The sequence below is a fragment of the Erpetoichthys calabaricus genome, chromosome 4 (genome assembly GCF_900747795.2).
Source record: "Erpetoichthys calabaricus chromosome 4, fErpCal1.3, whole genome shotgun sequence".
NCBI classification, from domain to species: Eukaryota; Metazoa; Chordata; class Cladistia; order Polypteriformes; family Polypteridae; genus Erpetoichthys; species Erpetoichthys calabaricus.
The window spans coordinates 303308550-303320997 of NC_041397.2; the positions used below are offsets into that span (position 1 = coordinate 303308550).

The following is a 12448-nucleotide window of genomic DNA, read 5'->3' on the forward strand; positions in this document are numbered from 1 at the left end:
ATCTTTGTTATTTTGGAGGTGTCCCCATGACCCAGACAACGTGCGGTGGTAGGGCACCGTTTATATCGTGGCATATTCAATAAAAACCCAGTCACATTTGGAAGACTCCCCTGGACAAGCGGCTCCTGAGTGTCTTTATTTGACAGGACTTCACAATATTATATTGTTATTGTGCTACATGTATTTTATTATATGTATTATTGTGATACGTGCGGTGTATACTATGTAATATTGTTATGGTTTTATCACTGCAAATGTGATGTATTTTTTGCACTTAATTTTCAAATAAACTCTTCAAACACTTCTGTGTCTTTGCATCAGACTATTTCTGAAGTTAAATGCAGGTAGTGAGGGTCTTTGATCGAATGCATAGGGTGATGCCTTTTATTCTAAATACTTCTAACTATTAATATTGCTGTAATATGTAAGAGTGAGTGTTGCAATTCTCTCACACTGGAAAGATGAAAGTTATTCTAACAGTGTGGGTTTGAGAGGAGGGTAAATCCACATCGACTCAGAAACTGAAGGATATCCCTGCAAATGCAGAAAGAGAACATAAAAATTCTTAACAGCGAGGGCTAAGATAGGAATTGAATTCTGATCTCAGGAGATGTGAACAAAAGCAGTCATTAACAGAGTGAACATTCATCAAAATTAAAGGCTTTGTATAAAGCAGAATATAGAAAGACTGAAACATGCCTTTAAATAGCAAATTTCATGGATATATTGTTCCTCTGAAAAGACAGCATGCAATTCCCTAATGTAAGAATTCAAATAACTACTTTAAATTATTAAATGCGTCTAACTGTAAGCCAAGGTATTGTGTATTAAAAGATTTACCATATAAAATAACCAAAATTTTAAGAGAAATCTGCCTACTGAGGTGTATTTTAAAAGGAAGAATACACAATCATAATCTGAGGTGATCACAAGCCATTAAAGTGAAATACAACTGTATGAAAATTTGTGTAAGAATCTAGAATGCCCTCCATCCAAAATGAAGTCCAATATAAAGTTGTGCCATAATCCTAGTTAATAAGTGACTAACCTGAAAATGTGGGTGAATCAGTCCAGGCTGAAATGTTGAGCATTGAACTAAACTTCAAGGTGGAGCTCACCAGATACCTACTTCAATGAGTTATGAGAAGGGTATTGAGCAAATGATAGAACTGAACTGAAAACGGGCCTCTTCTGTGATTATCCATGACAATGCATTAGCTTTCTGTTGCTGTTCTATGAACTGCTGCTGATGTTTTTTTTTTGTCTGTTCTATGAAAAAGTGCATGCAAATTCAGATATTTTTTCACTGCTGCTTTTATTTGCTCATTTCGCAAGCTGTAAATGATTGGGTTCATCATGGGGGTAAAAAAGTAATTCAAACTCCCAATGAAAACACGTCCATCATAGGAGATGTTATTTATTTTTAGCCCTATGTAGACGATGGCGCAGGAAATGTAATACATCAGAACTATAATCACGTGGGAGATACACATAGAAAATGCTTTCTTTCTGCTTTCGGCAGACTTGAGTTTAATTACTGCGTACACTATTCTACAGTAAGTCCAAAGAACAAACAGCAGAGGTCCATAGATAACAATCATTGCAAGATATAATGTGAAATTAGCGTAAAACGTCACATCAGCACAAGCTAATGATATCACATCTGGATAATCACAAAAGCAATGCATGATTTCCTTTGAAGCACAGTATGGCTGGATGGCTGCTGTAATTACAGATACAATGGGTACTATGAAGCCACAAACCCAAACAGAGGTTATGATATTTAAGCATGTTTTAAAATTTATAATGACATTGTAATGTAGAGGCTTCACTACTGCAACATAGCGGTCATAAGCCATTGCTGCCACCAAGAAAATTTCAGTTGCTCCAAAAGAGATCACAAAATACATTTGTACAAAACATTCTGTAAAGGACACCGTTTTATGAGACAGAAACACGGAGAGCAGCTTTGGTATGAGTGCCACTGCCATTAATACATCTAACAGAGCTAAATTCCAAAGAAAAATGTACATTGGCGTGTGAAGCCGCTGATCGGCTACAACTAACAGCAGAATGGTGACGTTTCCAATGAAAGTTACCAAGAAAATAGCCAAAAATACAATAAACAGAATATTCTGGTAGTCCTGCAGTCCTGGAAATCCGACAATGATGAAATCGCTGCTTGTGTTACTCATTTCCATTGATTCAGTCTGTAAAGAAATACATTTTTGAATTAATTCATTTGAAGATTATTACCATCCAGCTATTAAACATATTACTAATTAAGTACAATTATCTGTGAAACAGAAATTTTGCAAATTACAATCATCTCTCTGCTTTCTTTATGTACTGTTTTGTGTTTTGTGAGGAACCTTCTGTACTTTCATTTTCTAAACCTACTTCCACCAGTGCAGGGCAGTTGTGAGTCAGCAGTGGGTACAAGACAGAAGATATCCATCCATCCATCCATTTTCCAACCCGCTGAATCCGAACACAGGGTCACGGGGGTCTGCTGGAGCCAATCCCAGCCAACACAGGGCACAAGGCAGGAACCAACTCACCACAGAGACTGGAGATATGCTGCATGGATATGCCAGTCCTGCCCTGGATTAGGCGTTACGCACAATAAGTAACTATAGGCCCATACATCTTTCACAGCCACTCTCAAATTTATTTTTTGTCATTGTTATCTGCCTTGTTCAACTTTAATGTGAATCATTTGGCATTGTGAGCTACTAACGTTTAAAATTTTGGTTTGAAGGTGTCGCCAAATATCACAGTTTTTCCCAACTTATAAGAGTGCCAAGTTTAAACACACATGGCTCATTGTGACTAGCCTTTAACTCATCAGCTGATTTCTGTAATTTTTTATTTCATTATTTCTTTTACTGAGTTTTCACATAAAAAGGGTCAATTTTGATCTCTTATTTCACCTTTATCACTAATTGCGTCTGTGTTTGTGACGGTGCGGGTCAGCTCCTTGTTCCCTCTTTGTTTTTGAGAGCCTCTTGAACCTGGCACCATTACTAGTCATGACCGGGATGAGCTGAACAGATGAGGACAAACAAGGGGACATTGAAAAGTTCAAGTGCTTTAATTAAAAATTAGTCAAAACAAAACACGTGTTCAGAAAGTGCAGTGCTTCATCAATTATAAAAGAATCCAATTAAAACAAAGGTGAGGTGGAGGTTAAAATTCAACAAATAGAAAAACCCATTAAAACAAAGTTAAAATCAACTACCAGTAAACTGTCCTTTCTATAAAGCCTGGTGGATTTTTTCTTGCTCACTGGCGGCTTCCCTGCTTATCCCATACAAGCCTTGCAGCAGAGGAGTCGTCCGACCGACAGATGCAGCTGACCTTCCGCAGGTCCGGGTCCCTGCTATCCCATGGCTACGGTTGGGCTCCATCTCTAGACCTAGGCTTGGGTCCCCAGTGACCATGGTGCTCACGTTGGAGCTCTCCTCCCAAGCCTCCTTGACCCCTGCTGCCTTCCTGGTTTTTTCGGGTGAGTGGTACACACTCCTGGTCGCTCCTGCTCCTTAGACATGTTCAGCTGGAGCGACCCAATGTAACTCCTGCAAGTGTTGGCCACACACTCCTGTCTTCTCTCCATCAAGCAGGGCCGTCTGCTCCTGCATTACGCTCAGGAAACGCTCTTGCCACGCTACCACACCCCCACATGAAGACACGAGTCTAGCGATTATTTATTTAAAATGCCAATTAGCCATGGACTTCACTTTAAATAGAAGAAATATTGAACACATACCTAAACCAGAAACTTTTTCCATGTTATACCAGTAATGACGTGAAGTGTATAATGTGTGAAGACTTTAGTCCAAATATCAAATAAACACGTGCGCTTTTATTCAAGAATATAAACAAAGTAAAAAAAAATCATTCAATTTACAAGTCCATGAGTTACAAACCCAAGCTCAATTGTCAATTGACAGTAAGTTGATATGTACTGTATTCTTGGATGGTGCAGAGGTAAGAACTGCTGCCTAATAACTAAAACGTTCTGTGTTCAAGTCCAGGCACTCCACGTTGTGAGCTGCTATTATTATTACTATAATATAATAAAAACATACATTTGATTTGAGTCTATAACACCCGGTGTAAATTTTGGCTACTTGTAAAAGTTAGCGCTTTTCTTTATTATTCAGTTTTATTCCGTCAGTGACGTTCACGTGGTACAACAAACTTCCCTCTCTCTCATTTATCTCCATTCTTTTCACAAGAGCAGCGATGAGCACAGTTGGTCCTGTGGTTGATACCTGCTCAGAACTATTTGTTGTAGCGTCAATCAAAGATACGATGTCCAGTGACCGCTATCAGACTATCATGAAGCATTTGCGCTTTCACAACAAAGACACCCGTGCAGAACGTGTGAAAAATGAGAGGTTTGCTGCTGTTTCAGACAACTGGCAACGTTTTTTGAGAGCTGTGTTTTGAGTTACAACTCAGGTTAAAGACTTTCCGAGCTTATAGAGCCGTTTCTGGACAAATAGACAACTTCTTCACAGCGCTTTTGCTGGCTAATAGACTTCTGCACCGCAATACATTCACTGCCATCAGCAGTGTGTCTGTTTGCGGAGAGAGTGTTGACCTTGTTGAGAGGTTTACTTACCTTGGCAGTGACATTCATATCTCTGGTGACTCTTCTTGTGAAGTCAGTAGACGGATTGGGAGAGCATGGGGGGTCATGAGATCGCTGGAAAGGGGTGTGTGGCGCTCCCGATATCTATGCAAAAGGACAAAGGTCCAAGTCTTTAGAGTCCTGGTGCTTCCTGTCTTACTATATGGTTGTGAGACATGGACGCTATCCAGTGACCTGAGACGAAGACTGGACTCCTTTGGTACTATGTCTCTCTGGAAAATCCATGGGTACTGTTGGTTTGACTTTGTGTCGAATGAGCAGTTGCTTATGGAGTCCCGAATGAGGCACATTACCTACATTGTGAGGGAGCATCAGTTACGGCACTAAGGCCATGTGGCGCGTTTCCCCGAGAGTGATCTGGCTCATAAGATCCTCATTGTTGGGGAAACCAAGTGCCTGGACCAGGCCAAGGGGTCGCCCATGTAACACCTGGCTGCGGCAGATAGAGGGTCATTTCCGGAGGGTAGGGATGGACTACGTGTTTGCCTGGGGGGTTGCCAACCGGGATCCCAAGCTGTTTCGACATGTAGTGGGTGCGGCAATGTACTGTACCAGTGCATGCTCCCCAACTTGAGTAGTAGTGCACAAAGGTATTCCTGGATGGGCAGTTTAATATAACACAATTAAATTATAAGTATAGGAATGGTGCAAAGAATTACTAAAAACCGATGCCATGTGAACAACATCAAAAATCAAAAAACACCAAACTCACTTGCTTCTGAAGCTTCTGGTGGACTCATCTCTTCATGATTAAGCATTTTTGCTCTTGCCCGCTTATTTTATAAATTCTCTCACTCTGTCTCTTTTCTGAAAGAGATCAAAGGTATAATGAAGAAAGTCCTCAGAGAGCCCAGGGGAGACGTCTGACATGGTATTGCGATTCAATCCATTTGTAAATTGAAATATGTTTGTTTATGAAAATGTTTTTTACCTTTCTCAGCTTTCTCCAATTAATGTAGGCCCCAAGAAAATTATACCAGCACACCAGAGACAGACATTGGCTTCTCACAAAAAATAGAAAGACAGTTAACCCTACAGTATAAGCATAATTCCACATTTTTCTTATTCCAGGTATTGTACACTTACAAAAATGAAATATATTTTTCAATTATTTCCTTTTCAATGTCAAAAGTAAACAATTGACCACAGAGACAAGAAATTCAGTTTACAGCGTTCCATGCAATGCCTGCCTAGAGGTATAAGTGGGACAAACATCTAAAAGACTCACAACACGTATACAGAACATCGCAATGTCGTAAGAAGGAAAGACCCACGGCCTCTGATTTACACACATACAAGTTCCACTGGACACACATTTAACTGGGACGCTGCGAAAGTAAAATTCAGGGCCAATATTAAGAGTACCAGAGCACTGCTGGCTGAATTGTGGGTCTCTAATGAAAACACCATTAACAGACACCTGGACTTGAACCCAGCATATGCGAGCTTAAAAAGAAGAGCAACTTATTAATAAAAAAGACTTTATAACCAACACATTCCGAACCCCACCTCATTAATCCACCTCTACTTACAAACTCCCCCTCCATCCCCACCCTTCACCAGTTTTCTTGGCACATGGAAGGTAAGCACTACCACTCTGGGATGCAAGGGGGAGCTGTTGCTGACAGTATTATCTCTTTTTTCTCCCACAGCTTTGAGAAACTTTCCACTAAGGGGCGACTGACTCCACTAATTTCGATCCCTCAAGGCACTCTCAGTCCATTGACCACTCGATGAAGCCTTGAATCCTCTTGTTTATTTCTGTTTTGCACTGCTTTCCATTTTGCCATTATTTGACGTGCCAAAAAGTGCTTATATATTCTGGACACTGTAAGTATTAAATGGGGCAACCAGGTTGGTGCCCCAACATTTCCTCTGTGACCAGTGTTTTAGCACAGGTAATGACAATGTTGATAGCCTATGTTACAGTGCATCCGGAAAGTATTCACAGCGCATCACTTTTTCCACATTTTGTTATGTTACAGCCTTATTCCAAAATGGATTACAGTAAATTCATTTTTTTCCTCAGAATTCTACACACAACACCCCATAATGACAACGTGGAAAAGGTTTACTTGAGATTTTTGCAAATTTGTTAAAAATAAAAAAATTGAGAAAGCACATGTACATAAGTATTCACAGCCTTTGCCATGAAGCTCAAAATTGAGCTCAGGTGCATCCTGTTTCCCTGATCATCCTTGAGATGTTTCTGCAGCTTAATTGGAGTCCACCTGTGGTAAATTCAGTTGACTGGACATGATTTGGAAAGGCACACACCTGTCTATATAAGGTCCCACAGTTGACAGTTCATGTCAGAGAACAAACCAAGCATGAAGTCAAAGGAATTGTCTGTAGACCTCCGAGACAGGATTGTCTCGAGGCACAAATCTTGGGAAGGTTACAGAAAAATTTCTGTTGCTTTGAAGGTCCCAATGAGCACAGTGGCCTCCATCATCCGTAAGTGGAAGAAGTTCGAAACCACCAGGACTCTTCCTAGAGCTGGCCGGCCATCTAAACTGAGCAATCAGGGGAGAAGGGCCTTAGTCAGGGAGGTGACCAAGAACCTGATGGTCACTCTGTCAGAGCTCCAGAGGTCCTCTGTGGAGAGAGGAGAACCTTCCAGAAGGACAACCATCTCTGTAGCAATCCACCAATCAGGCCTGTATGGTAGAGTGGCCAGACGGAAGCTACTCCTTAGTAAAAGGCACATGGCAGCCCGCCTGGAGTTTGCCAAAAGGCACCTGAAGGACTCTCAGATCATGAGAAAGAAAATTCTCTGGTCTGATGAGACAAAGATTGAACTCTTTGGTGTGAATGCCAGGCGTCACATTTGGAGGAAACCAGGCACCGCTCATCACCAGGCTAATACCATCCCTACAGTGAAGCATGGTGGTGGCAGCATCATGCTGTGGGGATGTTTTTCAGTGGCAGGGACTAGGAGACTAGTCAGGATAAAGGGAAAGATGACTGCAGCAATGTACAGAGACATCCTGGATGAAAACCTGCTCCAGAGCGCTCTTGACCTCAGACTGGGGCGACAGTTCATCTTTCAGCAGGACAACGACCCTAAGCACACAGCCAAGATATCAAAGGAGTGGCTTCAGGACAACTCTGTGAATGTCCTTGAGTGGCCCAGCCAGAGCCCAGACTTGAATCCGATTGAACATCTCTGGAGAGATCTTAAAATGGCTGTGCACCGACGCTTCCCATCCAACCTGATGGAGCTTGAGAGGTGCTGCAAAGAGGAATGGGCGAAACTGGCCAAGGATAGGTGTGCCAAGCTTGTGGCATCATACTCAAAAAGACTTGAGGCTGTAATTGCTGCCAAAGGTGCATCGACAAAGTATTGAGCAAAGGCTGTGAATACTTATGGACATGGGATTTCTCAGTTTTTTTATTTTTAATAAATTTGCAAAAACCTCAAGTAAACTTTTTTCACGTTGTCATTATGGGGTGTTGTGTGTAGAATTCTGAGGAAAAAAATGAATTTAATCCATTTTGGAATAAAGCTGTAACAAGTGATGCGCTGTGAATACTTTCCGGATGCATTGTATATAAAAGCCAGATTGAATGTTATTTACCTTGATTTATTTACTTATCTTCCTACAGCGTAAAGTCACAAGTAGACTGAAACAGCTTCTTGTGTTTCATCGACACGGGCATTGTGACAAAGTACATATGCAATACTACTTCAGTACATGAATGACTTTAATCCATTTTGGTTATAAGGCTGTAACATAACAAAATGTGGAAAAAGTGATGCACTGTGAATACTTTCCGAATGCACTGTATAATAGACCATACAAGACATTTACATGTCTTGACGTCACATTTCATTTATTGAGGAAGGTAATTAAAGATTCGAATGGAAAATAGGCTAGAGCAACAGAAGAGATTACCCAGTCCCAGGCTGGATGCAATACACAGACAAAGAGATCCAATTTGTACTCTGGAAACAAGGCATCTGTGGCAAAACTATCACAAATTAGAGCAGCATGTTTTAACTTATTTATTACAAATAAATCTGGAGAGGAAAGACCAAACTTCTGACCAATGAACAGGATAAATGGGTGAGGATTCATAGAAGGGTTAAAACTTTGACAACAAGTGGGCAAAGTTGAGGAAGACAATAGAGTATTCAAAGCCCACAAATAGAATTTGGGCCTGCACCAAATTAACATAATTCTAGTCCAAAATCTTTAAATGCCTTTCAGACAGCCTTGGTGTCACAATCCCTCCTAATCCACTAACAGCTGTGTTTGGGGTACTTCCAGATGGGCTTCAAGTGGAGAAGGACAAACAAACTGTAATGGCCTTTACTGCACTATTGGCACAAAGACGTATCTTGCTCAATTTGAAGAATTATAACTCAGCTATTCTAAGTCAGTGGGTAACTGATGTTATATATTATCTGAAACTGGAAAAAATCAAATTCTCACTGAAAGGATCTGTAAAAAACTTTTTCTAAACCTGGCAGAACCTAATCAATAACATTTTAGAATAAGCATTTAAACTGAGGAAGCGGATTCTCTTCCCTCTTATTAATTCAATTTATTTTTATTAATTTAATAATTTCTCTATTTACTTATTTTTACTAGTTTAAAGTTTTACTGTGTTGGCCTAGCTCTCTTTCTCATGGGTGGGGACTTGATGTGTTTTGAACCTAGTTTTGTAAAACTTGCTTGCTTTTATGGAATTTTATTTGATTTTAATAAAATCAATAAAATGCTTTTAAAAAGTCCATAAATAGTATAGAACCAGCTAGATGGTTAAGCTGAACATATCTGTGAGATTGGAGAAATCTAGGATCAAACCCCTGCTAAGGCAATGCCTGTGTGGAGTTTGCTTATTCTCCCCCTTGCATTTCTTCCTAAAACTACTAAAACATCTAAACCTGACTTTTTCTTTCCTCCAAAAAAAATGAATCAGTCTCTCACCACTGATCTATCCCACTTCTGCCACCAACAAATAAATAGTATATTAATAAAAGTTTGGGTGTGTGTGTTTGTAAAACAGTCAGGCACCAATCCCTCTTGCGGTTTCTTCTTCACTCTTTTCACCGGACAAATATCAAGAGGACAGGAAAAAAAACAGTTATCATAATCAAAAGTGCACAAGCACAAAAATACACGAAAATCAGTGAAAAAAAAGAAAGTTATATATAAAGATGCTCAGAAAGACTCACCATCTAATTTACTCAGCTAACCTTCCTCTCCCTCTCTCATGCCAGAAACAACCCGACGGCTGTCCCTTGGTATGTTGGGCTAACGTACCTGGCCAATCATTAAAACCAGCCCAACATAATCCAGTCAGTGATGCCGTTTGTGTCCTTTCACCTCTGCAGCTCAGATATGGGACGAATACTTCCTGAAATGAATCATCTTGTTCACATGTGGGAGTGTGGCTGCTGGCCCAAACACATACTGTACATGCATGCACTTCTTGTAGTTGCTTTCATTTTTACTCTTTCTCTGGGACTTTCAAACTCACAGCTCCTTTCCATGCTCAGCTTATATACCTCCATTATCAGCCGGCTACTCACGCAACCAAATAGACATCCTTCACTGGTATGGCATGAAGTAATGCAGGGATGATTGTGTTAAAGCAAGTGACAGGCCTTCTTACTCATGTCAATCTGCCAGCAACGTTTCCACCAATGCAGCCGTTTCTCCCAGAGCCTCTTCATATACCACGCAGGCAAGTGCACTTGTTATAACTAAACTATACAAAAATAAAATGACTACAATCAGTTATGGACTTGAACCCAGCATATGCGAGCTTAAAAAGAATCAGTTATTACATTGTTACAAATGTCCTCTGATACAACCTATGACACTCTGGCTCACCTTGGCTTTTTAGCACTAGAATCCCTGTCAAAATTTAATTTTTCCTGAAAATCCCAGTTTTCCTAACATCCTAACAAACTCATAGGTCCTTATCACTGGGCCAATTGATGCCCGATAAGCACTTTTGTTTTGCAAAAGTTTCAAATTGCAGCACTCAACCTGCGCTCATCTATCCCCCATTGGGCCAGCAGGAGCCACCTGCCAGAAACAATTCTCAAAGCACAACTCTGCACTGAAGTTTTACCTAGCAATGACTTGTAAGGAATTATATAGGTAATTATATATTGTGTGTGGCGGACCGCCGGGGACCTTACGCCTCTGGGATGCCTTGACAGTGAAAGGACTGGTGGAGAGAGCTTATTCAGGGCATTACCTCCCCTGCAGACGAATGGCGTGACTGAATTATTTAATGAAACTCTAAAACAGAAGATTTGTGGGTGGCCTGTGACAACCCAACCTCCTGGGATACTGTGTTGCCTTTTTTCCTGTTTGCTGTTCAGGAATCCCCCGGGCATCTACCAGATTGAATCCCTTTGAACTGCTATTTGACCATCAGCCATGTGGGGTGTTAGACATTTTTTGGGAGGAATGGACAGGGGTTCACGATGCGCCTCGCTAGGAGAAATTTGTCAATTGAATCACTTCACTCCAAGAACAGATTTCAAAATTGTCCTGTATTGCGGTGAACATTTGCAGTGCAAACAGTAGGCACAAAAATGTAATTATGACAAGAAAAGCAAACTCTGCAAATTCAAAAAGGTGGATCAGATACTAGTGTTGATCCTTTCTGACCCATGTAAATTTCACACAAAATGGCTGGGTCCATCAGCGGTGGAAGAACGAATGAGTCCGGTGAATTATAAAGTCAGAATTCCCAGATGAAAGCCTGTACCTGTTTTGCATATTAATCTTTTGAAAGAGTGGCACGATCCGCATGAGGCGCAGGTATCATCCACAGCAGTCCCTCAGATTGAGGTTGCTATTGGTGATGATTTGACTGACGCCCAGATGGCTGAGTTGCTGGCACTGATCAGAAGGACCTTTGATGCCTGGCCGGACAGAAATTCCTGAATACAAAATCATAACTGAACCTGGCATTAAAGTACAGGTGTGCCAGTATCACCATCCAGAAGTAACGAGGAAGGTGATTTGCGAGGAGGTGCAGCAGATGTTTGAGATGGAGGTAATCAGCAAAAGTAAAAGTGAGTAGAGGAACCCAGTTGTTCTGGTATCAAAACCTGACGGCTCGGTATGGTTCTGCATAGATTTTAGCTGTCTGAATAAGATTTTCAAGTTTGATTCGTACCCGAAGCCATATATAGATGACTTATTGGTGAAACTCAGGCAAGTCTTGTATATCTCCACCCTAGATCTCACGAAAAGATACTGGCAGGTGCCGCCTGGATGAGTCCATTTGTGTGAAGACTGCATTTGCCATGCTGGACAGGTTGTTCAAATTCACCAGACTCCCATTTGGTCTCCACGGGGCACCATTGACTTTTCAGCAAATGATGGACCAGATTCTACATCCCCATTCTGCATATGCTGGAGTGTATCTCGATGATGTGGTCATTCTCAGTAATGGCTGGAGGTCTCATCTCGACTGCCTGCAGGCATTGCTTGTCAGTTTGAGGCTGACTGGGTTGACTGGTGGCGCAGTGGTAGTGCTGCTGCTTTGCAGTAAGGAGACTGTGGAAGATTGTGGGTTCGCTTCCCAGTTCCTCCCTGTGTGCATAGCGCTTTGAGTACTGAGAAAAGCGCTATATAAATGTAATGAATTATTATTATTATTATGTCAGAAACCCATTATTTGAGATACTCCATGGGGAATGGTCTAATCAAGATTAACAATGATCTGTGTAAATGTAGGATGACATTAGTGATATGAGGCAAGAAATGCTGAGCATATAGCTAAAACAAAAAACTTTTTCATATTGTGAGA

At 40.9% G+C, this 12448-nt stretch overlaps 1 protein-coding gene across 1 annotated transcript; it reads right to left on the reverse strand.

Moving 5' to 3' along the window:
- Window positions 1-1214: 1214 nt before the first annotated feature.
- LOC114641270 (olfactory receptor 10A2-like) lies at window positions 1215-2195 on the reverse strand. Its single transcript, XM_028790345.2, has one exon. The coding sequence runs from the start codon at window positions 2193-2195 to the stop codon at window positions 1215-1217; it is 981 nt and encodes a 326-aa protein (XP_028646178.2).
- Between the last annotated feature and the right edge of the window lie 10253 nt (window positions 2196-12448).

Bases quoted from the DNA above. Each gene is read 5' to 3' on its own strand.
- LOC114641270 (XM_028790345.2), bottom strand. From the start codon at position 2,195: ATGAGTAACACAAGCAGCGATTTCATCATTGTCGGATTTCCAGGACTG.